General features: G+C 39.9%; 4 protein-coding genes and 1 long non-coding RNA gene across 8 annotated transcripts; 3 read left to right on the top strand and 2 right to left on the bottom strand.

Annotated features, from left to right (window-relative positions):
* The first annotated feature begins 139 nt into the window (after positions 1 to 139).
* On the top strand, positions 140 to 6107 carry poli (polymerase (DNA directed) iota). The gene is made up of 10 exons (XM_077560212.1): positions 140 to 277; positions 367 to 489; positions 962 to 1126; positions 1358 to 1498; positions 1765 to 2007; positions 2732 to 2910; positions 2967 to 3058; positions 3375 to 3508; positions 3837 to 4045; positions 4957 to 6107. Exons 1-10 carry the CDS (start codon positions 181 to 183, stop codon positions 5389 to 5391), a joined length of 1818 nt encoding a protein of 605 aa, XP_077416338.1. The 5' UTR covers positions 140 to 180; the 3' UTR covers positions 5392 to 6107.
* A 155-nt stretch (positions 6108 to 6262) lies between these two features.
* Positions 6263 to 11247, top strand: LOC144048356 (ras-related protein Rab-27B-like). The gene is made up of 6 exons (XM_077560236.1): positions 6263 to 6542; positions 8097 to 8262; positions 8466 to 8551; positions 9283 to 9386; positions 10273 to 10396; positions 10912 to 11247. Exons 2-6 carry the CDS (start codon positions 8110 to 8112, stop codon positions 11090 to 11092), a joined length of 648 nt encoding a protein of 215 aa, XP_077416362.1. The 5' UTR covers positions 6263 to 6542; positions 8097 to 8109; the 3' UTR covers positions 11093 to 11247.
* A 3137-nt stretch (positions 11248 to 14384) lies between these two features.
* Positions 14385 to 19946, bottom strand: LOC144048354 (alpha-N-acetylneuraminate alpha-2,8-sialyltransferase ST8SIA3-like). The gene is made up of 4 exons (XM_077560230.1): positions 19489 to 19946; positions 18725 to 18847; positions 17416 to 17973; positions 14385 to 15573 (listed from the first exon to the last, which is right to left on the bottom strand). The coding sequence occupies exons 1-4, from the start codon at positions 19635 to 19637 to the stop codon at positions 15291 to 15293; spliced, it is 1113 nt and encodes a 370-aa protein (XP_077416356.1). The 5' UTR covers positions 19638 to 19946; the 3' UTR covers positions 14385 to 15290.
* LOC144048358 (uncharacterized) lies at positions 18573 to 22970 on the top strand. Its single transcript, XR_013293325.1, has 3 exons — positions 18573 to 18866; positions 19387 to 19816; positions 21022 to 22970. It is a non-coding gene; the product is annotated as an uncharacterized LOC144048358 (long non-coding RNA).
* Positions 20359 to 25062, bottom strand: LOC144048355 (cyclin-G1-like). 4 transcript variants are annotated; one of them, XM_077560232.1, is made up of 8 exons: positions 24867 to 25062; positions 24497 to 24747; positions 24287 to 24418; positions 22863 to 23116; positions 22470 to 22548; positions 22306 to 22404; positions 21305 to 21507; positions 20359 to 21169 (listed from the first exon to the last, which is right to left on the bottom strand). In XM_077560232.1, the coding sequence occupies exons 2-8, from the start codon at positions 24626 to 24628 to the stop codon at positions 21079 to 21081; spliced, it is 990 nt and encodes a 329-aa protein (XP_077416358.1). In that variant the 5' UTR covers positions 24629 to 24747; positions 24867 to 25062; the 3' UTR covers positions 20359 to 21078. The 4 variants fall into 4 exon arrangements, with proteins under 4 accessions (XP_077416358.1, XP_077416359.1, XP_077416360.1 ...); XM_077560233.1 differs by having other exon boundaries at positions 24497 to 24614; XM_077560234.1 differs by having other exon boundaries at positions 24497 to 24614; positions 24925 to 25061.
* Between the last annotated feature and the right edge of the window lie 227 nt (positions 25063 to 25289).

Genomic DNA, 25289 nt, shown 5'->3' with positions numbered 1-25289 from the left:
ATTATGACACGGTTTCAATTTATCAGCAAGTCAGGTAAGTTTTGTCAATTGCCTTGTAGTAATGTCCTCCTCTCGAAAGATGGCGCTGTTGGTTTTGGTTTCTCCCTTTGTGGTGAGTTATTTCCCCTGCAAACAACAGGCAAAAGCATCGAGGCTATTTTCAACGTTTACAACTCACAAATGTTTGCCATGGAAAGCAGCGAGGATGAATTGGAAGAGGATGAAACTGAATGGAAACAACATTTAACGGATTTGCCACTAACTAGTCGAGCGTCTGGTAAAGTAACATCATAACAATCGTACTTTCGATACAAACATAATATAATACAGTACCTAAATGTTTCTGACATGTTATGACAATTTCAGAATCGAGCCTGATCAGCAAGAGTCCAACACCTGCACACAGGGTCATTTTGCATTTTGACCTGGATTGCTTCTATGCTCAGGTGGAAATGATCCGAAACCCAGCATTGAGAGATGTTCCTCTAGGTAAGTTGGATTGTATATGTTATGTTGGCTAGTTATTAAAATTACAATCATATCGCTACACTGTTTTCTTGACCACGAGGACCTGGGGCGGAACGACTTATTTATAGCCTTAAATCTTAAATAAATACTTATTTTTTTTAAAGTGTGTGCAATTGCAGACTGCATCATTATTTTACACAATAGACTGCTAAACCTTGTATTGTATTTTCACTGATGGAGGCAGCGCTTCATCACCTAGCTGAATTACACATCAATTAGTGTAATGAATACACTAATAAGATTTACCACAAAATATGATCCCTAATCAGTTTTCTTGTAATTATTATTATTATTAGAATTTGCTTACGTCATCCTTAAGAATAAATGACTTACAAATTATTTCATTTTTAAAAATGTGTTGAAGACTCTCCTACAGTCCAGTGATTATGTAAAACTATGTTAAATTCCAAAGTTGTTTCTCTCTGACAATCAGGTATCCAGCAAAAGTACATCATAGTCACATGCAACTATGTGGCGAGACAGCAGGGTGTCACCAAGCTCATGTCAGTCACCGACGCCAAACAGAAATGTCCTCAGCTGGTGCTGGTGAAGGGAGAAGACCTGACGCACTACAGAGAAATGTCATATCAAGTGACAGGTAAGCTGCACATCTACGGTTGTTGGATGATATCGGAGCTCAAGGTGCAGTGCGTATTGATGGAGGTGCAATTGCTACTTCATCACGTTACATAACATGCCTGACAATGTGTCCGTTTTTGTGTTCCCTGGTGAAATTGTATGCATGACTGGGATCAAAAATGACTTTTTCTAACATACAAAGTATATGTAAGTGCCTGTTAATGTTTTTTCTTCTTCATCTTCCCACAAGATCTGCTGCTGTCCTTCTGTCCATTGGTAGAGAGGCTTGGTTTCGATGAGAACTTCGTGGACATCACAAAGATGATAGAGAATCGGCTGCAACGCACACCTGAAGAGTTCTCATTTCAAGGTCACGTCTACAGCACTTCAAGTAAGCCCCGAAACAACTCTTGAGTCTTGAAACTAACTACAGTAATCATTTCTTATTCAGTAGTTTGCTATTGACTTATTCACCTATTTTTTGGGGTGGAACCTGCCCCCAGCTTTTTGCTAATGATGTTAAAGTGCTTAATAGATGGTGGTATATTTATAGTTTAAATGATTAATATAGGCGATTATATTGTGTTTCCAGGTTGTCAGTTACTCACGACGGATTCCTGTAACTGTTTCTACTATGTGATGGTTTTTGATGCACAGGTGAAGCCGCAAAGGCGAAAGCCAGCGTTCACCCAGAGTTGGCGTTGGGGTCGCACGTCGCCGCCGAGCTGAGGGAAGCCATCCGCTGTCAACTGGGCCTCACTGGCTGCGCCGGTGTCGCCACCAGTAAACTGTTGGCCAAGCTGGTATCGGGCACTTTTAAGCCCAACCAGCAAACCACACTGCTGCCAGAAAACGTCGATGACATCATGGGGAGCCTGAGCGGCCACCGTAAGATACCAGGTATGTGTTTTGAAATAACATTTTTAAAAGTCATGCGAATTGGCTGCGTTACACATAATACAACCAGGGATGTGATTTTTCCGCTAATTCGCGGAATTCCACTTTTTTTATCTCCCTCCAAAAAAAAAAAAATTCAGATTTTTTATTTTTATTTATTTTTTTTAGTAGTTCATTGTGTATGCACATGACTCCGACAGATAACATCTTCTGCTATAACAAAGACATTTGTGGTATGCTCTAATATGAGTTACTTTTCATTTGGTCATGATACAATTATTTGTTCATGAAATTTGAACTCTTGAACATTATTTATGTGTTAACTTAGTAATCACATTAGTTAGATAGTTTTTAAAAGCAAAGGCAGTCCAATGTTTTTGAATGTGACTGATTTTGAGTTGACTAAAACTGCCATTTTATATGGGATAGTTCAATATACATTGAAATTTTATGCTGTTGTTTTGTCTATTTCTTTGTCATGTGAGTGCATTGAAAGTACTTAAAAACACGGAAAACCCATGAGCTCCGGGGGGCTGCGCCCCCCTTGTCCCCCCACCAGGGCGCTGCCCTGGACCTAGCTGGGTGCCAGCGGCCCCCAGACCCCCGGCTAAATTTTCAGCTAATTTCACTTTGGTCAAATCACATCCCTGTACAACATGACATTTGACCATTTTGAGTTGTCATATAAGTGTAAAAAACTTTATTCGACAATGTTGTGTTTCTTCAGGAGTTGGACACCAAACGGCCAAAAGGCTCCAAGCACTGGGATTGGTCAGTGTCAGGGACCTGCAACTCTTTCCGCTGACAGAGCTGGAAAAAGAATTGGGTTCTCCGAGCGCGGCGCGTCTGAAAAATCTGTCCCTCGGCGTGGACGACTCTCCCGTCAATCCCACCGGAGCCCCTCAGGTAACAGCGGAACGTGCCATCGCTTTGCACCCTCGATGTTAATGACCTGATTTTAGTCTCTCAGCGATGAAGACTCCTTTAAGAAAATGTCAAGTGCGGAAGAAGTCATAGACAAGATTCAGCAGCTCCTGACTAGCCTGCTGGAGAGGTCAGAGTCATTTCCTCAAGGGTACCAACAATTTTGTCTGTGTTTTCCCCAAAAAAGAACACTGTGCCTACTATTAAATGGGGGAGGGGGTTCACTGATGTTGTAGGGGTGCTTTGCAGGGTACAATGGAATCTCAGTACTATCAAGGCATATCACCATTTTTTTTCTAAATAGTTCTGTTGATCAAAATTTTCAAAAATGCATTAATTTCTTTAATTAAGATCTTCATTATTATCAATGTCAATTTCAAGTTATTTCATTGACTGTTTTTTTCTGTCGTTCTTCATCTTAATTGAAACATTTGTGTGAAATCCAGGATGCGCAAAGACGGCAGGCAGCCGCAAACCTTCCGCCTCTCAGTTCGTAAATTCTCGGCGAGCAACAAGTGGTACAGTCGGGAGAGCCGCCAGTGTCCCATCCCCAATCACGTCGGCCACAAGATCACCTCGGGTAAAAAGAATCGACTTTCAAGTTACAGCAAATTGGTCATGATACAAAAATCCTGATTCAAATTTTTGCAACACACAGCAAGGAATACCAACGTATATTTAAAAAAAGTTGGTTAAAATTCAAATTATTGATTATTATAGTCACAAATTTAAAAAAAAACAACAACAGATTTTTCTTTCTCAGAGTAAGAACCATATTGATTGTGAAGGACATTCAGTCATACAGGAAGTGTGGCTTAATGGACACTTTGGTGCTGATCAAACTTGCCTTGGCAGAGGTCTTTGCTCTGCTTTTCATTTCCTGCAATTGGTCTCATGATCCATGTTAGCCAGCAGCGACGACGCCCCAGCCCAGCTGCTCACCATGGCCATGAAGCTCTTCTCCAAAATGGTGGACGCGGCGGCGCCATTCCACCTGACCCTCATCAACGTGTGTTTCAGCAACCTGCAGAAGCCAGCGCCGGCCGCCAGCGCCAGAGGCTCCATCACTTCCTTCTTTTCACTCAGCGCCTTCCCCCAGAACTCAGCTCAAAGCCAGGTAGCACTCAAGTGTAACCCCGGCATGATGTTGCCATTCTGATCATTTTGCCTTCACTATACTCTGTGGTGGCGTGACAGCCAAATAAATGTGTTTTACCAATTTTAGTCATAAAAATTTGAATTAAAAAAAACAACTTTTGTCATATATATATATATATATATATAGATGCACACTTAAAACAGAATGTAGCACAAAAAAAGAATAATATCAGTGTTACGTGGTTGATTGCAGAATTTGAGGGCTTTAGTCACAATCGCTAAACAAGAAATTACAAACACTGGTGTGAACAATTCATGTTGTTGTTTTTAAACAAAAATCCAAGAATTGTTAACCAACTAATTTCATGAATGGAGATCAGATGTTTTCAAAGAAACTTCTTGTGACAAATTATAATAAGGTCTTTGATTGCCACCTTTTGTGTACTGTACTAGTTTAAAAAAAAAAAAAACATTTGAAAATGGATGGTTGGAAAAAAAATAAGTACTGTAATGATTTATAATATGGAAAAACATACATATACATAAAATATACACATAGAGCCATGGAAAAATTAAGAGACTGCCATGATTTCTAACTGACACAAAGGAAAACGAGTCAACCTAAAATGCCTAAAAGCACAATTTTTGGCAGTAAATCCTATGGCTATTTATGCAAGAAATTACAGTATGAACTGATTTGGTCATTATCAAGAAAACCTTTGGCAAATGTCTCGATCAGTATTTCAATTATCATATTATTAATCAATATTATTGTTTCATTTGCAACCTACACAATCATTTTTGAAACTTGAAACATTCTTCAACTTGTACTTTCAACCTTCTTTCTACTTACATATTTGCCTAATAATAATAATGAAGCCAAAAAGCAAGAATATGATCTTTCCATCTTTCAATCCGACTTCCTTTTAGATTGTCTCCCCTATCAGTGTGAGTGATCATCCTTGCTCACTCGGTGCGATGACTCCAATCATCCCGGAGAACACCACAAAGACTCCGACCAGCCGTGACGCGGCTTCACCCCAGGCCAGACCCACACAGAGCACTTCTTCTGTCCCTGCGGAGGCGTCCCGGACGCTGACGACGTCCCACAGCAGCACATGCTCGTACGGCGGTGACGCCGACGTCACCGCGACCTATCGATTGCCCCCAAATGTGGACCCTCGGGTGTTTTCCCAGCTGCCGGCCAACCTTCAGATGGAACTGATGAGAGAGTGGGAGCAGCGCAGGCCAGTTCTGAAGATCCCCACCGTTTCCAGGAAGCCCGGGAGAGAAGCCAAAGAGAAGAAAGGCACCGGAAGGAGATGCCAGGCCAACAGTTTGTTGGATTATTTTAAACCCGCTTAGAGAAGCTATGAATGATGTACAGTGAAAAGGGGCCGGGCCCCACCAGGAAAATTAGTGTCCAAGCTCTGTTTTCTGAATGAAGCTCCTCAACTCATTTTAACATTTATTCACAAGCACCACGAGGTAGTAGCAAAGCACTCATATCGTCTAAATGAAGCACCTCAGCTCTCTTCAGCATAGTTCCTTGGCCCAAAAGATATTGTCAAATCTCCTCAACTTAGTTTCTTGGCACCAAGATGACACAAGATGGCCTGGGCAGAAAAACAGATGATAGTTTTGGAGCAAATAACAGACAGTGGGAGGAAAATAGTCAACAGTAAAGGTGGCTCCAATTCATTTGTTTGTTTGTTTTATTTATGAGGCTCTTGATACATCTGCAGGAGCATTCGTATTTTTTTTTTCACGTATAGACAGCTTTCATTTTAATTTCTGTGTATATTTAATTTAATATTATTTTGTGACGGCAAATGTGAGACGTTATCCTCAAATGTCCTCCCAACAACACAGCATAGTTACGTCAAGTTCAATGTGACTTTTTATGAGTCAGCTTAGGTTCACGTGATGCATTCTGACCCAAATTCCTGACGCATTGTTCTCGGGCATAAACAGGCAAGTCATTTGGTTTGGCTGGCACTTTTTCGAATGCTTTCCTGATTTATTTTTTTATTTTACTTTTCACATTTTTATATAAATAAAAAGAGTATATTGGAAATAAATTGGCACTGTTGGATTCCCCTTGTTTATAGATTGGAATGCATGTAAAAAGGAAGAAAAGGTATCATTTTCACATTTAGGAATCATTCAACATTAATAGCTGTATTAATTTTCTTAACTGTCATAAAGTCACCTGACAGACACATTACCATCTGCTGGATAAAATAATTTTCTGTCATTACTACTGAATTAATTGGATTCTTCATGTTGCTGCTTTATGGTTGTCATCGCAGTTTTTTGTTTTTTTTACTGCAGGTACAGCTAATCGTCTTTTTTTTTCCTTTTCTCCCCCCTTTTCAGAAGAAAATGCTAGCGCAACCCAAGTTGCTCCACCCTTGAATCACATGCAAGGGAGGTTTGGGGAACACTCCACGACTGCGGAATGAGCTTCAAGGCTGCAGGGCGGATGGACGCAGGAGCTGCTTCCGGACTTGCTGGTGAGACCGTCATTTCCTTTTGCTTCTCATAAATGAGGATTTATGACTTTGATGAAACTCTTACCGACAAGAGAATTAGTGCAAATGGTGAGTTTGCATCCGAGTCCGTCACGTAGCACTTGTTTGGGTGTGGGTGGTCCAGTGTAGTATGCCGATTTTCCTCATTGGCCCAAAGGACAGTTACAATTTAACCCGGAAAATTCCATAAAATTAAATACAAAGTGTTCAAGGGATTTTATTCATCTACTTTACTGTCTACGAGATTAATGTCAAATTATGTTTTTAAAACATTTAATAATCACAGATGATTTCTGTCATCTGTGATTTATTTTTTGTTGTGTGTGATTTATTAACTTAAAAAAAAAAGAACCTCGGCTGGATAATTTTCTGTCTAAAGCTATGTTCATACTGCAGGTTAGTTTTGTCCTAATTTGGTATGTAGTAGATTTTTTTTTCTCCCATGTCAATGTGAACAGTGCAATTCCCTTTTCTTTTCTTTTTTCAAAATCTGACCCGGGCCTCTTTCGTATGCAGATTTAAATCAAAAAATGTGTCTGTGCAACTGCACTGTGGTTGCTCATGTCGCGCTAATCCGACATATAGGTCATCAAAAGGCGACAAACGTTGGAGAAACCAGACAGTGTTGAAAAGCAATGTAGAGGAGCAGAAAATAGTAAGTTGTGTGAAGAAGATGGCTTTTGAACTGATAAATACTGTATATGTGGGTACTGGTCAGTTAAAGAACAAAATCTTTGAAATTGCCACAAATTCTTGGAGCTCCTCTTGAGTTTCTTAATTGTAACATTTCTTGCTCACCAAAACATTGAAAGCAATGCTGGAAGTTGTTCTCACGCCTCCATGTTGAAGGGGAATTCAAGTCCAAATTTTCTTTACAATAAATATTTTGCAGTCTGAACACGTTATTCTGATTAATGTTGGGGTTAATGTGGATTATGAATTAGGCAGCAAAATCGACCTGTTTTTGCCACTTGTTGTCGGCTGAAAATGACATTTTGCTCAGGGCAGAGGTAACCACCAATCGCGGCTCATTTTGTGAATTTTACATGGCCAAACATTTATTTATTATTTATAAAACTTTTTTTTTTTTTTTTTTACATTAGTACATTTAAATAAATATAAGATAAAAATGACATAACATTTTATTATAATTTTCGCATTATCAATATGATCATTCTGCTGCTGCTGCTACAAATTAGCTACGGTTCCTTGCTTTGGAAAGGGCTAGCTTTCATCATAGGGATGCCCACTTGTTAAATGCTATAACACAACAACACTTTCCTCTGTTTTTTATTGCCCTGTGGGCCTCTCAGCCAAATTTGATTGGCCACGCCGTGTTCGTGGGCTCATCAGGAAGTGCCGACGTGCATTCCATAAAAGGGGCTGTGTCTCCGAAAACAGGAGAAGTAATAACTCCTTTGACTACTCATGCGGAGCTCAGACCGAGTCATGTGTTCGTCGCGCTCTGACCGTAGCATTAAGACGCTGCGTTAAGCCCACTTCAACCTTTTTTCTCCCCCCCCCCCCTCATGACAGGCTGAGTAGCACCATGGCCGAGTGGGACTACGACTATCTGATCAAGCTGCTGGCACTTGGTGACTCGGGCGTGGGCAAGACCACCTTCCTGTACAGGTACACCGACAACAAGTTCAACCGCAAGTTCGCCTCCACAGTGGGTATTGACTTCCGGGAAAAACGGCTGGTGAGTAACGCCATTACTGCCTCGTGTGTTCAATAAAAGTTTATTTCGCTCAGACAGTAATTTTATTTATATATTTTGAAAAGATTTTTGCTTATTTTACTGTATACATTTTTTTAAAATATCAGGTCCTGCCAGTATAAAAAAAAACACATTTATTTTTATATTTTAATACTTAATTTTTTTTTTTTTTTTTAATCCATCAGATGTACACAGGGACTAATTCCGATGGGACAACAGAGAAGAACTTCAGAGTTCATCTTCAGCTGTGGGATACGGCCGGACAAGAGAGGTACATATTAATCTGGAATATCACACTTCATCTCGTTGTGGTGCCTGTTCGGGAAAAGAAGAAATAGATGAGGAATATGTATTTACAGCCTGCTGTGCATTTTTCCACAGCCACATTCAGTTGAAGTGAAGAGAATTTAATGGCAACGAAAATGGAGGGACATTTCTTGAATCAGAATATTTAAAAAAAGAAAGAAATATTCAGTTTGAAATTAAATGTTGAATTCAATATTCAATAAATTACAAACAATAAAGAGCAAGAATGAATTGTAAGTGAAACTGAATTTAATTTGATATTAAAACAATGCATTGAATTTAAATATTTAATTTTAATAAATTAAATATACATCATATTGATCAAAACAACATTAAGCTTAATAGATTACATAAACTGAACATATTTTAATAGTAAATTTTTGTAATTACATTTGATGAATTCAAAATGTGATAAACACATTGAATCAAAATGTATCACTTAAGTGTAAAATTACATATTGAGTTGCATTTAATTTATTAAAAGTAGATTTTAAATATTTTACTTAATTGAATTTTGACAAATTAGAATTGCATACAAAATTCCAAATTAATTATTTAATAAAATATGAAAGAATGAATGTGCCAAAATTAACAACTACATTTGAAATAATCCATCAAAGTAAAATTTCAAATAAAATGGAATAAATGTCAAATAGGTAAAAATAATGACTCAAACTTTTGTTCTTTTCTTTTCAGATTTCGCAGCCTTACGACAGCCTTCTTCCGAGATGCCATGGGCTTCCTGCTCATGTTTGACCTGACCAATCACCAAAGCTTCCTCAATGTCAGGAACTGGATGAGTATGTGGCAACACACGCCCGCTATATGGACATAAGTATTAAGTGATACCTCTTAATCAGTGCCTTTGAATCTGATCATGCCTAAATTTCCTTTATTTTTTATCTTATCAACACATTTGGGACAATTGTACGCTTCCAACTGTGTGGGAACATCTTGGGGAGATCCACGTTTGTTTTTTTTTCTTCATATAAATATTGCTCGTTCTCAAGGCAATGGTGTCAATAATGGCTTTCAATACCTGAGTGCAAACAGCGCGGTTAATACAGAAGCAGCAAGCTGCCAAAACGGGCTGTGGAGTAGCTCAGAACAGGACATAAAAGCACAGGTTTTGTGGTAGTGACTTTGTCTCAAAGCAATGGCGTAATTTTATTTTGTTTTTTTGTTCATTCAAATTTAATTCAGAATTGACTTCCGCCTAAACGGGCTGCAGAGAAGCTTAAAACAGGAAGTTTAAAAGCATGTGTATTTTAAGTGACTACAGCTAATCTAACTGTAATAGTCATTAACAATGTTCTGAGTCAATTAACTATGTTAATTGGTCTTTTGTTTTTCTTCTTTAAGACACAAGGTTTCGTTGATCTTGGCTAGTTTCGGTGTTGAGCAACCAGCTCAGTTAATTAAGAACCTAGCTGCCTAAATGGGCTGCAGAGCAACTCACAACAGGACATCAAAGCACGTTTTGTGACAGTGACTCCTTCGCAAAGCAATGAAGTCATTAATGGCGTTTGCTACTTGATAGCATCCAGCGCGGTTGATTCAGAATCGACAGGCTACATACAGAGCAACGCAAAAAAATGTTTTTTTTCTTTACCTGTTCCACTAGTTACTGTTTTACTGTCTTGCCCGACCCTGCCTCACGTCGCCGTCGAACGCCACTCTCCTCAGGTCAACTCCAAGCCAACGCATACTGCGACAATCCCGACGTGGTCCTGGTGGGCACCAAGGCCGACCTCCGGAGCATCAGGGACGTGAACGCCAGGCAGGCCCTAGATCTGGCTGACAGATACGGGTCGGTCTTGTAAATGCATCTGTCACAGACATTTCTTGAACTCAGTGTTGATTATATATAAGTACTATTAGCATGCAGTTGCCCACAACTAATATGTAGTTTTGCCTCATTAGTAGAATGTAGTTAATAGTTATCCTACTAGTGTGCCAAAGCATTCCATAAAGCATTCATTTGATTAGGATCAAATGTTACTAGTAAGACACAGTCATTTAACTAATGTGCTGAATTGTCTTACCAGTGAGGACGAAGAACGTACCACTTGTAGTACAGTACATGGAAATTTATGGATATCAAGAGTATTATATAAACTTACCACAAGGGTGTGCTAGAGAGCTATGTTTTAGCAGATAGCTGGCTAGATAGTCATTGTCAATACTGTGCATTTTTTTGGGGCGATGTTGTAAAATGAGTTTGAAATGATATATAGGCAATTATAAATCTTTTTAGAGGGGCATATAATAATTTCAGTCAGACTTTAGTTTTAATTGATAAAAATCCCAATGTTTTCCCGCCAGCATCCCCTACTTTGAGACGAGTGCAGTGACGGGCATGGGTGTGGACAAGGCGGTGCAGTCTCTGCTGGAGATGGTGATGAAGCGGATGGAGCAGAGTGCGCCGGTGCCCGAGCACAATGGTGGCGGTAGCGTGGCAGGGGCGACGCAGGAGGTCGCCCTCTGGAGGAGGTGCGCCTGCTGACACTTTATTAGGTACATGAGTCCAATGAGAGAAAATACAAGAGCTGAGTATTGTAGCTCATTGGCTGGTTTGGGTGTACCTAAATAAAGTTACAGTCTATTTTTTACCGTAAAATTTCAGTTAAATAAAAACAAAAATAAACATGAATTTATCAACATGCATCAATTTTCTGTAGCACTTATACTCATTAGGAAAGTGTTTTAGCTGGAGCCTATTCTAGTCTTAGTGGGTGACTAGCATTATTGGGCTATTAGCTTCATAGCATGTAGCTACAAATGCTAGTTAGTATCTTGGCTCAAATGAAGGCGAATACATTTGAATGTTAGTTTGTTTGTTCTTGCGATATTTACATAGATGACAAAATGACAAAAAACTAAAAGTTGCCAACGCTAACTACTTAGCATCTTGGGGAGAAAAACAACCAACTACAGTTAGCTATCTAACTGTTTGAATTCAACTGTAATCGCTACACCAAATAGCATTGGCAGACAATTAGCTTCTTAGCTACAAGAGCTTGTTACCATTGTGACTAAGGCTAATACTTAATTAATCTCAAGATAAAAAATGAATAATAATGACCCTGAATTATTGATAGATGACAAAAAGTGAAAGCATTTACCAAACCCTAACAAAAATAAAAAATAAACATTAAAAAAAATTCTCACAATGAGACAGCTAGTTTTGCATTTAGATAAGTGTTTAGATTATGGCATGTTGTTGAACTATTACAGTTCATAACTTTGTAGATAATAGAGATAGTTAGCATCATGGCTAAGGCTAGTGCTATTCTATGTTGGTTTTCTCTGATAATATTCACATTAACCTGCCTTTTTTGGATCATAAAAAAAGCATTAATTAACACTAACTGGTTAGCATCTTGGAAAATACAATTAGCACATTTTTCAGCATGAAAATTCTTTTATATATTTTGCATATTTCTTTAAAAAAAAAAGGGTAGATCTCATTGTTTGGTTCATTTGGAAGAAAAAAAATAGTTTTTTATTAGACATATGGAGGCATTGATGACTTGAATCTGCAGGCACATATTTATCATAGAATATAATAATACATTTAAATATACAGATGTTTTGGTCAAAACAACCCCAGCAGATATTGATGACTTTGTAAACATGTCATGTTATTATGAATCCCACTTGATTTGTTCCAGCTGCAATATTATTGGCTCTTGCATCCAGGCAGAACACGGCCAAGGCTACTAAGATGAAACAAGATCACCATTCCAAAAATGTGCATCCATGCGAAACTGTTCTCAATCGCCTAAACTTGTCAAACAAAGAATAAATAAATCAATGTATCACATTTTTACAAAATAAAAACAATGAAGCTGGTTTGGGTTAGTGTGATTCATAATAATAATAAGTCTCATACCTCATTGGAGCAGCCAGTCATTGTTAGCGGGCCATGTCCTTCCTAGAATGTCAAGTGGGAGTCATAAAAACGCAAATATGACACGTGTCCATACGCTGCTGTGTAATTGTGTTAGTCATGCAACAGAGCAAAAAATACAAGAAAAAAACGATCAATGTTGTTTCTGTGTTATGTACAGACAGATGGCAAATTGGTCATATGAATTTATGAGACATTCACATCAGCTTTCTCGCTATTTTCCGTTCCCTTATGTTTTTCGTAATTGATTTGAACACACAAAAATTAATTTACGCTTATTCCTGGATTACAATCTTCAGAGATTCTGTTATCGTGAACAAACATTCGTATTTCGTCTAAATATGCCAAGAATGTCTTTGAGGGAAATCGTCAAGAATGGCACACAGAGTGAGGACCTTCACCAATGGCCTCGACACAAGCAGACTAACTATAACATTTCCTCAAATAGTTGTCTAAAGACTGACATAATATAAGAAATTTGTGAATAAAATATTGTCATTTTTGTTCAGTGCCAAAACCTTGTGTTTTCAGCCATGTTGGAGGTAACTCATGCTTTTTTTTTTTTAAATGACATTTTAATTTGGCATTTACAAGCTATTCCAAGATTATTTCCCCTCAAACACATTCTTTTCGGCGTACATTCCAAATGTGCTGACAGCCAAACGTCCAGGCTCAGTTAGCATCTCGTACCCGTGACATCAATTACATGGAGACAAAAAACACTTCTGTTTGGGAAAGTAATCCAAAAAACAAAAAATGTATCTGAGCGCGCTAACGACATCCGGTCCCATGTCGCACAGTCATGAGGCACGCGTTCATGTGCCTTTAATAAGACCATCAATGACTTGCTAATTGAAGTCACAGCCAAAACAAAATGAAAAAAAAAAAAAAGCAGATCTGCGTGAGGTTTGGTCCCATTCAAACTATACAGCAGGATTATATGGAAAGCGCTTTGAGCATTTATTCGACACCCTCTTCAACCAATCTGGGTTACGTTTCACCCAACAGTTTTAAGAGTGTAAAGCTGGATATCAAGGATATGGAATACATGCTCAAATGTGTTTCCATAGGAGTAGTTATGTTATTTACTATACAAAGACAGTGCTGACTTTCCTGGAAATTCTTCATGAAAATCGCAGTCAACAATACAAAGCAAGGTACCCCCGTTGAAAGAAGTTTCTAGAAAAGGATTCTACAAGATTGTTAGTGCCTTTGGCATGCAACGTGATGTCTGAGTGGAGCATGCTCACATAACAAGATGCAGCTTAAGGGCACGAGGCAATAAAATCTCTCATAATAAGTTATTTTTCGTATGTAGATACTGTAGTTGAAGGGTGTTGCGGTGTAAGTGAAATTCAACACTAGAATTGTGTTCAAAATGTTGCAGTTTCTTAGGATTTTAGCCACGCTAGTTAACGCATCGTTACTATAGCAAATTGTCACAAAAAGTCTGAATTTATTCGAGGAAAAAAAGGTTGAGAAAAAAATTGTAATTAAAAATCCTAATCTTATGAAAATAAAGTGTTTTTTGTCAAAATAGTCATTGTTTTGAGAATAAAGTAATTTTTGTAGACAAATGTCACACTTTTATGACAAAGTTATATTTTTTTTAATAAAATAGTCACATTATAAAAACAAATAAGATGTAATTTTATGAGGAAAATGTTGCACTGCTCTATAAATTAAGTTGCGTACATTTGTTTTGCCAAAAGTAGAAAAAAGTAATTTATGAGAGTAGTCTTTTTTTTTTTTAGAGGAAAAAAGGTCAGAATGCTACAAAGATGACATCAGATTTTTTTAAGAGTCATAAAGTTACGATAAGGAAATTGTGATGACATTTTACCAGGGAAAAGTAGTAAACGTTTTTAAAAAAAAGACCACTCCATTCAAATCAGTATTTTATTCTTGCTAAATTACCTGTTTGTTTTTTTCTTGTAATATTTTACCGTAATCTTGACATTGCCGCTTTATTCTACGACATTATTGCCGTAATATTATGACTGTTTTCTGTAGGGTGTGTGTGGGGGGGGGACTACCTTTTTCCCCCCGCTTGCGCTATGAAATTTTGGCCATGCCAAGACATCATTCCTTATATTACATAGTTAAAGACGTCTTGTATTTTAGAAAGTAACACTAAAACTTCACAATATTCGGTACAGAACGACAGTAATATCCTGCTTGTAAATATATATATACTGTTATATATGATCTCTCTATTTCTGCTTGTGAATTTATGGCTTATCATTTGGAATGTTACTTTTCTATCCAAAAGGTTTAGAATTGGGACACTTGATGTAAAAGTGTTGTAAACAAGAGTAGTGCAGATTGTCTGACAACTCATCTTGTGGCTGAAGAGGAATCCACGCCTGTGCGGACGCTTCCAATGGGATTTCAAAACACTGATCTAACTCCTTCCCTGAGATTAGGCAGTGAATTTTGGGCCAGAATTTTTAAAACACAACTCCAGTAGATCCTTCGAAGTTCAAAAATAGTTTTGTTAGTTCCGTTTTACTTTGCTGTGGGTTTTGTGAGCGCTAATGAGTGTCATGCCATTTCCATTGTTTCTTATGGCAGAAGTGAACAATTCGGGGGTTGGGCTTAGTTTTGTCCTTGCGGAGGTTCCACTGTGTTTGCCACATGCTGAAGGAGCGTCATGGAGGCGGCTGACTGGAATACTTAGCACAACAATACCAACACCGAGCGAGACGGGCGTGTGAAATGAGAGCTCGGCATGCGGAATCCGGGCACGGCGTCATGCGCGGACCCCCCCCTCCCCCGTCACGGCCCCCTTCTACGTGCAATGTGTCAGGCTGAGCTTGGTGACGCCGTCGCGGTGCAGCCGGTAGAGCAGCTTGAACTCGCTGGGTAGCTGGTGGGTCTCTTGCCATTTTGTGGTGAACTTGGTGCCCTTCTTGTCGTAGTAGTGGTACGGCAGGTCCTTGCCCGTGTTGGGGTCCCAGCCGAAGGGCCAGAAGCCGTACAGGTGGATCTCGTCACACATGGCCGACGCCAGCGTGTACATGAGAATGCCGGTGCTCAGGCGCTTGGGGGAAAGGTTCTTTGTCTTCCAGTATCTGTCCAACGGGACAACAAAATAGTTTTATAAACAATATTTTCCTTCACTCATTACCCAATGCTAGCACTGTTTGAGTACTCAGGAGACTCTATATTAATTTGGGGCAGAGCAGTTTAAGTGATAGCATTTAAATCCAAAGCGCAGTTTGGAATCCTGCCAACAAGTGAAAATTTTCCCAGAAATTACTTCTTTGTAGTCGCATAGATGCTCATGTTATGAAGTAAGGAGCCGAGATGGCAGACGTTACAACCTGAAATTCAATTACTGCTAGCATTTATGCTAATGATATCATCTAGAAGTACTGTCGGGCTGTTGTGGCCGCCAAGCAGTCCTTTATACTTCCCCATGACTTCTCCACTTCAGTGTTAGCATGTATGCTAATGTATCATCTAGAAAAGCTAATGGTAGCAACTACAAACTTGATTACAGGTTGTTGTGGCCGAGCAGTTAGGACGACGAAGTTGAAATTCACTGAGATTTTCTGCCGTTGGTTTAAATCAGGCCAAGAATGGAGGAATTTTCCGGAATGTTGAGCTTTTCCACTTTAGTTGGTGGTAACGTTCATGCTAATGTTAGCATCTGGAAAAGGTTGCAGTGGCGTACAACGGATGAATTTTCCAGAACTTCCCCATAGCTTCTCTACTTCAGTGTTAGCATGTATGCTAATGTAGCATCTAGAAAAGCAAATGGTAGCAACTACAAACTTGATTACAGGTTGTTGTGGCCGAGCAGTTAGGACGACGAAGTTGAAATTCACTGAGATTTTCTGGCGTTGGTTTAAATCAGGCCAAGAATGGAGGAATTTTCCGGAATGTTGAGTGGTTTCCACTTTAGTTGGTGGTAACGTTCATGCTAATGTTAGCATCTGGAAAAGGTTGCAGTGGCCGAGTAAGCAATGTCACGGGCTTGAGTCATTACAACGGATGAATTTTCCAGAACTTCCCCATGGCTTCTCTACTTCAGTGTTAGCATGTATGCTAATGTAGCATCTAGAAAAGCAAATGGTAGCAACTACAAACTTGATTACAGGTTGTTGTGGCCGAGCAGTTAGGACGACGAAGTCACTGAGATTTTCTGGCGTTGGTTTAAATCAGGCCAAGAATGGAGGAATTTTCCGGAATGTTGAGGTTTTCTACTTTAGTTAGTGGTAACATTTATGCTAATGTTAGCATCTGGAAAAGCATATTACAGGTTGTTGTGGCCAAGCAAGCAAGGTAACGGGCTTGAATCGTTTTTTCTGGAACTTCCCCTTGGCTTCTACTTCAGTTAGTGCTAGCATTTATGTCAATAGTAGCATCTAGAAAAGATTTCACAGATTAATGGGGCCGAGCGGTTAGGGAGATGGACTGAAAATCCTTTCAGTTCTTCTCATAGCTCATACAGGGTCAAATCCTCTCAAAGGAGACTCTTGACCATTCCGAGACAACATCACTAGTCAAAATGGCGGTCTATTCGGTGAAATCTCTCCGCTCATTGAAGAGCATTGGAATTTGGATTGTTGTAATTTTACTTGTGAGTATTATTTTGATTTCAAAATGTAATGAAATGTCATTTGACTACTATCACAATCTTCCAGGTTTGTATGCTACTCACAGGCAAAAGTAATACAATACGCCATTTGTTTTCACCGGGTAAAGGATATGTTTGCAATGCGTTTCATTGTGGAAATATCAGAAATGCCCGGATGTTCGGAATTGTCAATTCTCATATTTTTTATATATATATATATATATTTTTTTTTTTGCTGGGTTGTCTACAAAAGCCATCTTCTGCTACATACCTCATTTTTTTTTAGCATTGTTTAGAAGTATATTCATAATTAACAATCTTGCTGTCTTACTTGTTGACGTCGTGCATGATGTTTCCAGGCCAGGCCAGCTCCACCTTTAGCTGGCCTTTGTGCTCCACAAAAAAGTCCACCAGGGTGCGAGTGACGGTAGCCGACGTATGTAAGAAGAAGGCTGGGATCCACAAGATGGCGCCCTCTAGCTTCTTGAGGTGCAGGAAGAAGTTGTTACGGTCCTGGATGGTCAGCAGGTTGTTGTAGTACCTCTCCAGGATGCTGGGGTTGAAGGTGGTCAGGTTGGTCTTGCGGCCCACGTCCTTGGCATACACCTCGGTCGGGGCGAAGTTGCAGCGAAAGACGAAATCGGCGCGGTCGATCTCGGAGCCACACTGGCTGCCCGTCAGGATGCCGCTGTTGCCCACCACGGCGCACGTGCCGTAATGCTTGTCCAGGATGGGCGAGGCGTCGGGCAGCAGGGACTTGAAGTTGTTGCTGATGGAGAACACGTACTTGTGGCTGGAGTAGTCGAAGTGCATAAGCTGGCCCACGCGGACGCTGCTTTTGGTCAGAGAGAAGTTGTGCGGAATGTCGATGAAGTTGAAGATGTCCTTCCTGACACAGAAGTACAGACGCTTGAGTTTATTGGTTCCCTCCAGGTGAGCATTTTATCTCTTTCCACTTTGCCCAAAAATGTGTAAACAGTGAGAATCATTGCAAAGATCGACTAATATTACTGCATCTTACTGAATCAGTTGTGAAACTCTTCTTCATGTGCGTATCTATCTCTGTATTTTACTGCCCCCAGGTGGCCAAGGTTTGCACAACAGAAAGACTAGCATAATGCAATTCAAAGTTAAGCAAAAAAAAAGGGTCTAAAACAGTTTAATTATTTCCCATCTATTTAATGATGTCATTAGAGTATGTTTTGACAAGGAACAATATGAAAGAGTGATATTTTTCAGATATAAAAAAAATATTTTGGGGGGGGAGGCTGGAACGGATTAAGAATATTTCCATTCATTTCAATAAGAAAAGATGATTTGAGATACAAGCGTGGTGACAACATAATTGAAACCCATAACTCAAGGCATCACTATTTATGTGAATACCTCCAAACTCAAATGTTTTTCCCTCTGCAGCTAAAGTAAAGCGATTGGCCTCACTTTTCCGATACTTTTGTTTTATCCCACATGAAAGCAAACATCACTCCAAGGGGCATCCCTCCCAGACAGGTCTAAAGCCGGAATGTCCCCATGATTCTTCCAGTCTGGGAATTCTCTCACATCTTTCTCATTTCCTTTGGCCTCAGTGAACAAGGCCACATCAAAACGGCCCCCACCGACACAAAACGTCTTTATCTTACCTCTGCTGGAAAAAGGCAGTCTTGTTGAACTTCCACTTGGACGGCTTCCCTTGTAGTTCCTCGTTTAGGGCGTTGGTCAGCGGGATGAAGGAAGGGTCCAGGAAATTCATGGCGAACTGCGATCTGATGAGGACACATGTTGGTGTGTAATTGTTTTGGTTCCGTCCTCATTTCCCGCCACCTCTAAGACTAACCCGTTTGTAGTATTTTTGAAACAGTCTAATGAGATCCAGTGCAAGAGCTGTCTTTAAAAATCTAGCCAGTGCTTTTTCTTTTCCCCCCTCAATATTTTTGTTTACAGTTTTCCAAAACATACACAGACAAAAAAATCAAAAATAATAATAATACATAAATAATCCAGCATTTTTTTCCTAATATTTTCAATCATACAGTACAGTATACCACATCTCAACAGTCAACATAATGCATGCTAGCCAAAGTACATGTGGTGATCAAAGCATACCACATCAAACAACTTCTCTATCACAGAATGGCGCTATAAAGTAAGTACTCATGAGCCAAAGCATACCACATCGCGTGCAATCAATCATGGAAAACAACAAGCCATTTTGAAACAGTCAGAACAAACGTAATCATATAAAAATCTCTTGACTATTCAGTAACATTATACACTAAAGTTCCACCTGCACTCTGACTGACAGGCATACATAAGGCGACCGTGTACAAACATCCCCACGCCCTCGCCCCACCACCCTCCCACCTGACCGCACCTTTCCCCACGCACATCCCCGCTCATCACTCACCGGAAGCCCGCGTGGAACATGATCCTGGGGCCCCCGACGGGCGTCCCGAAGAGGCTGTCCTTGCGCAGGGACACGTAGCTGATGAGCGACAGGATGAGCACCGCCACGCAAAGGATGATCAGACCGAGGGCGCGGGCCACGCGGACCATCTTGGCAAGGGGGGAGCGGCCTCACTCGGCGGTCGTCGTCGTCGTCGTGATGGTGGTCGTCGTCCGGCCCAGCGTCCGCATCACCGCCGTCGCGGCAGCTTTTGCTTCTTCTTACACTGGTGCCCCGGCGCTCCGCGGCGGTTCATGGCCGGCTGCGGGAGTCTTTTTTCGGATGCATGGTGAGGATGACAGTGGTGGGGATGGAGCTCGGTTGGTTGTCATTCCCCCCTTAGTACTGCCTTCCTCCTCCTCCTCCTCCTCTTCCTCCTCCTGCAGGCTTCATCAAGGAGATGGAGCCAGAGTGCGCGCGCGCACAACACACGCACGCGCAGGAAAGCTAGTCCAATAACATAATGGAAGTGTGTGTGTGTGTGTGTGTGTGTGTGTGTGTGTGTAGGGGGACTTTTGCGCATTAATCACGATTTATAGGGAGATTTTGCTGCCTGAGAGAGTAAAAATAATGAGGGGGGTAGGGGAAAGCCTCCACATATTTAACCCACAAATGCTCATATAATCAATGCATCCATCCTTTTTCTTAACCGCTTGTCCTCACAAGGGTGGCGGGGGGGGGGGGGGGGGTGCGGGTGCGGGAGCCTATCCCACAGGGCAGTAGGCGGGGTAGACCCTGAACCGGTTGCCAGCCAATTGCTCATATGATGTTGAATAATACCAATTTTAAAAGATCAAACGTAACACATACACTTTATTTAGAAGGATTGAGATGACGCTAATCGTGACGTACAATCATTTTGCATTAGCTATCAAAAATGTAAAATCGGAATAAAAGTACAATAGAAATATTGAAACAAACAAACATATTTTTACTGTAGGCCTATAGTGAAGACCTATTCGGCTAATGTGGCTAAAGTCAAGAGTAGGTTCTTGAAGTGTGCCACCACTAATGGCGCGCGAGGCCCCTCTAGTGGTAGTGCGGGAAAGAAATCCTATATTTATAGGATTTTTTTTTTTGAGTGGTACTAATTTTGAGAACCATTGCAAAAAAATAAAAATAAAATAAAACTGCATTACAAGTGTCATTTTTAATTTTTAGAACAATCTAATTTGTGATACATTCAAATACTGTACGGTACATAAAACATTTTCCCTCACCTATTTTCAGGTGTTCATATTTTTTTTTAGCAAAATTATTTTAGTAAACAGTAAAAAAATAAAAGCTTCCTAATAACACAGCGGCAGAGCAAGCTGGAATTTTCACATTAAATGGTCACATTACAACACAGACTGCATTATATTACATCATGCTACTACTGCATGTTCGCTCAGTCAACAGCAATTAAAAAAACAAAATATTTCCCACATGTGTCTTGCAACACAGCCACCAAGAAAGCTGCCAAAAATATTGTAATGTTTGTTTTTTGCATAGCTGAGATATATTCGCCAAGCGTGAAGCAAGTCAAATAAAAAAACATGTCGAACCGCATCACAAATAAGAGGAGGGGAAGAAGGACCCTTCACCAACGCTGCCCAGAGAGCCGCATGGGCTGTCTTCACCGCTACTCGTGTCCTCCTCACTGCCACAAAAATGCAAATAGGTGAGTTTTTTAAATTTATTTTTAGAAACCATGTCTAACTCAAACCATATTATCTTATTTAGACAAAAAGCCTGACCTATCGGCATGTAATTAGTAAAAAAATGTCCTGTTGACCTTAGTGTGTGGTCCCAAGTGTCCTCGGGTATTGTGGGCAGGCGGGGGGTGGCGCAGTGGGCGATGTGCAGACGCTGTGCTGTCCTGCTGGACAACACCCACACCAGCTTTCTGCTGTCGGGCTTGTGGCACCGAGTTGAGTGATACTCTGTCATGCGTATGGCCACCAGGTGCCGCCAATGGCACAGATCGCCGTCACCCACCTGCGCAAGAAAGACAATGTACATTAAATGCACACTGGGGCACAAGTTATTTTGTAGATCACTGAATCTAGCAGGGAAAAAAATATTGCAAAAATATATATATTTTTAAACATTACGTAATACATAGTTATTTGGAAAAATATTGACAAATATATTAGATTTTTTTTCATATACTCTGCTCAAAACAAGGGAACACTTTGTTTCTTTGGTTTTTTTTTTTAGCAGTATATATATAAAAATGAAAACACTAAAACATCGATTTTTTTTGTTGAAAATGAATGAAATGTATGTGATTTTGAAAAGTAGTCTATGTTCAAAATATGAAAAAATACATGTTAAAAAGAGAATCAGTGAAAAAAGACAAAATATTTTTAAACATTCTTGAAAAAAAAGGACATTGGACAAATGTTGATAAAAATGTTGAACAACATTTAGAATTTGGGGGAATATATGAAATAAAAACATTGGAAAAAACTTTGAAAACTAAATGTGGGGTCGAAAATATGAAATATGTCAGAATTTGTTTTAAAAATAACATTTGAAAAAAAGAAAAAAAAATACCCAGAAAAAATAATCAGATTCATTTATTTTTAAAAAACAAAATGGAATCCATCTAGATTTAAAAACAACTTTCAGAAAAAAAATGTATTGGAAAAAAATCGAAGAAAAAAAGTTGACCTGATTTTTTTCCCCCAGCTAAAATATTGAAGAAATTTTTGGGGAAATACAAGCTTATATTATTATTGGCCCACATTGACACCTTATGTTCCAAACACACAACATTTGACTGTGCTGTACCTTTGCGAGTCTTTGAAGCTGCTGCAGCATTTTGGACACGGCGGCGCACTGCAGACTTTCAAATTCGTGGGCGACGAGAGCGAGGGCCAGCACGGACGACTGCGGGGAAGAAACGTGGGTCAGCGGTACTCTCGTAAGGACAAAGTGAGAGCGAAAGGGCTTACTTTTGCTTTGGAAAAAACAAGTCGACACAAGCAGGTTTTCAGATGCGCTTCCAGCTTCATGATGCTTGGGATGTCTGTCCTTTAATAAATAAATAAAAGGAATTGATATGTACTGAAATGAAGAAGAAGAAGCAGAGAAGGTCCCTAACTTAACTCCCATAATACTCGTTGTTCCCACAAAGAAAAGATGAATATCCAGTATGCATGTGAGTGGGACCAGAAATTTTAAATGAATAATTTCACTCAATTCACAAAAACAGAGATGTCTGTGCTTTTGTATTTTGTACTCTTTGTGTTTTTATATGAGCTTTGAATATTCTGCTCTGGAATGTATCCACAATAAACGGTTGTTCTCTCTGCACCAGACAAGTAAATAAGGGTGTGTCTGCTTACCCCTCATCGCCGCACATGGCACTCAAAGCCGAGTAGTAGAGTTGTAGAAAGGTGAAGGCCGTCACCGCGGGGGTCTCGGGTGCCAGCTTCTGGGCCACGGCGGTCTCCATGCGGCGCAGGTCCGAGGCGGTGAACTTGCTGTGGCTGATGCGGATGAGCTCCCGGCCGGGCGCCACGTCTTTGGCCGCCTCCGTCGCGCCGGCCGCCAAGTGGAGGCAGCACACGGACAAGCACGGCACGTGTTTGGGTTGAACCTGTCACAATCCCCACCAAGGCGACAAGTCAGTCTCGTGATAGCACGCTAAAGCAGCGCGGTATTCCAGGAAGTAGGTCACCGTGAAAACCGAAGTACACTCGTATCTCAAGGTGTTATGCCTTGAGATACGAGTAACAGAATATTCCGAGTACCGCTTCATTGGCTGATTAGTTCAAACAAATATGCAATGAATAAAATAACTTAATTGTTGGTCCAATAATGCTTAGAACAATAAAGATATTGAAATGCAAGCAGAATATTTGACTATTTTGCAACAATTTGTCCTTTAGTATTAACTTTACGAGAGAGAGTGGAAAAATTGGCAGATTTTTGAGGGGCAGGAATGACTGAATTTGTAATGCTTTTTTTTTTTTTTTTTTAAATCAACCGATATTTTGCAGATTTTAAAAGACAAATAAGGGCCGGTATTGAACTGATACCAATACCTGGTATTGATCCTTGCCCATACCTAATGTTTTGGTTTGATTCTTTGAAAAACAATGATCAACATTTTTGCCTATTTTCTGACATATCATGGACCAAATCAGTAGCTAATCACAATAAGTTTATGTTTGTGCATTTTCTGCACCGTCCATTTGAAATAATGTCGGTGGAGAGTGGTCAAAGTCAGATTTAGCATTCAAACAGATTAGGTTAACAGAGTCTGTTGAGATATTGACTGACTCTGAATTTCTCGAACTCTGCAATGGATCACTCAGACTTTCTTGCATCTCTGTGTTAACTTCCTTGGAAGTCAATAAAATACTTCGTAGAATACCTCACAAGCCAGTTGGACTGTTGTTTTTGTTGGACAAACCGGTTCCTAATATTTGGATTCTCAAATCACCATATTTAATTAAGTTATATTTTCAATTGAGTTTTTAAAATAATTGTTATCATTGATTCTATATATAATATATAATTAAAAAAAAATATTCTGTTTTGTCGCTCAAGTGCAAACAGAAGCGAACAGTAGTGTTTAACGTCTTTTTACACTTGTTTGACAGCTAAGAATGATTTATATCAAAATTGTAAAAAAATAATAATAAAAGGGACTTGGTACATCATCTGTGCAATTAGTTTTGGGTTTTGGTGGGCCAAATAGTTTGACTCTGGTTTCAGATGAATTCTGTTTCCAATGCTTCCAATGTGTTGTTGACCATCTTACCTTCACAACTGTGAGAAATCGATCAAACAGATTGACAGCTCGGACAAACGTTTGCGTGCTGTAGCCAAAGAAGCTGGTCAGACCCCACAACTCCTCCACTCGGGCGTCTCTGCATTTGGCCGACACGCTGCTCTAAATATTTGAGGTTATTATTGCATTTCTCTGGAGGGTAAACATTGCAAAGAGCAAAAAAAAGGGTCAGTGGGTTACCTCAGAAGACGCAAACATCTTCAAACCAGTTTTGCTGGGAAGGAAGTTGCCCTCTCTTGCACAGCAGGACTTCAGCTCCTTCACCAGGGCCTTGTCCAGTCCTCCATGGTCCCTCATCCTGGAAAAGAACATGCTTTTCGAGCGCTAAGATTCATGCGAAACACATAACAAGTGTGTGTACGTGTGCATGAGGGCTGGAGCAGCGCTTTAATGTCTCCGAGCAGGCCACTCCTGCTGGGTGTCATGTATCACTGTACGACCACCCCACAAAAAAAAAAACATCCGCTACGTACATTGTTAACCACATAATATCATGTGCATTACAGAAACAACAGCGTAAACAAAGTCAAAATGAATGAATATAATATACCTGCATTGTAAACAAAGTTTCAAAGGTCGTCGAATTGCAAAAAGGTTCAATTATCTACCTCAGATAAGGAAGCACCTCCAAGTGTAAACATTCAAGAATACACGTGCATCGTTAAAAAGTTCATTACGGTAGTAAAAACATTAAAGCCGTTACGCGAGAAGGATTGCCCGGACGAGATAAACAACCGCTGATAGGTTGGTCAACTACGATACCCATCATGCACCACGGTGACAAAAACAGAAAAGGTAGTGAACTCTAATTTTTGCCGCATGAAAACTTTTTTTTAAAGTTAAAAAAAAAGTATAATTCATGAAGGTTTTTTTCCGTGATGAAATACATCATTAGCTGATGGAATTCTTTCCTTTTACCATTTTAATATATCGTGAACGTGAGTGTAGTTTACCACTTAACAAGACATGGCGA

This window comes from Vanacampus margaritifer, chromosome 3 (genome assembly GCF_051991255.1).
Source record: "Vanacampus margaritifer isolate UIUO_Vmar chromosome 3, RoL_Vmar_1.0, whole genome shotgun sequence".
NCBI lineage: Eukaryota > Metazoa > Chordata > Actinopteri > Syngnathiformes > Syngnathidae > Vanacampus > Vanacampus margaritifer.
This window is presented reverse-complemented; position numbering and strand designations above follow the sequence as displayed.

Excerpts from the sequence above, each read along its gene's own strand:
- poli (XM_077560212.1), top strand. The coding sequence starts at position 181 with ATGTTTGCCATGGAAAGCAGCGAGGATGAATTGGAAGAGGATGAAACT. Across the intron at positions 2,911-2,966 it reads ATCCCACCGGAGCCCCTCAG|TCTCTCAGCGATGAAGACTC; the intron begins GTAACAGCGGAA and ends ACCTGATTTTAG. Across the intron at positions 4,046-4,956 it reads AGAACTCAGCTCAAAGCCAG|ATTGTCTCCCCTATCAGTGT; the intron begins GTAGCACTCAAG and ends ACTTCCTTTTAG.
- LOC144048355 (XM_077560231.1), bottom strand. The coding sequence starts at position 24,628 with ATGTTCTTTTCCAGGATGAGGGACCATGGAGGACTGGACAAGGCCCTG. Across the intron at positions 23,117-24,286 it reads GATTTCTCACAGTTGTGAAG|GTTCAACCCAAACACGTGCC; the intron begins GTAAGATGGTCA and ends GGATTGTGACAG. Across the intron at positions 22,549-22,862 it reads GCCATGTGCGGCGATGAGGG|GACAGACATCCCAAGCATCA; the intron begins GTAAGCAGACAC and ends TATTTATTAAAG.
- LOC144048354 (XM_077560230.1), bottom strand. The coding sequence starts at position 19,637 with ATGGTCCGCGTGGCCCGCGCCCTCGGTCTGATCATCCTTTGCGTGGCG. Across the intron at positions 18,848-19,488 it reads ATGTTCCACGCGGGCTTCCG|ATCGCAGTTCGCCATGAATT; the intron begins GTGAGTGATGAG and ends TGTCCTCATCAG. Across the intron at positions 15,574-17,415 it reads ATCATGCACGACGTCAACAA|ATACTGGAAGACAAAGAACC; the intron begins GTAAGACAGCAA and ends CCCGTTGGACAG.
- LOC144048356 (XM_077560236.1), top strand. The coding sequence starts at position 8,110 with ATGGCCGAGTGGGACTACGACTATCTGATCAAGCTGCTGGCACTTGGT. Across the intron at positions 9,387-10,272 it reads CAATGTCAGGAACTGGATGA|GTCAACTCCAAGCCAACGCA; the intron begins GTATGTGGCAAC and ends CACTCTCCTCAG. Across the intron at positions 10,397-10,911 it reads GATCTGGCTGACAGATACGG|CATCCCCTACTTTGAGACGA; the intron begins GTCGGTCTTGTA and ends TTTTCCCGCCAG.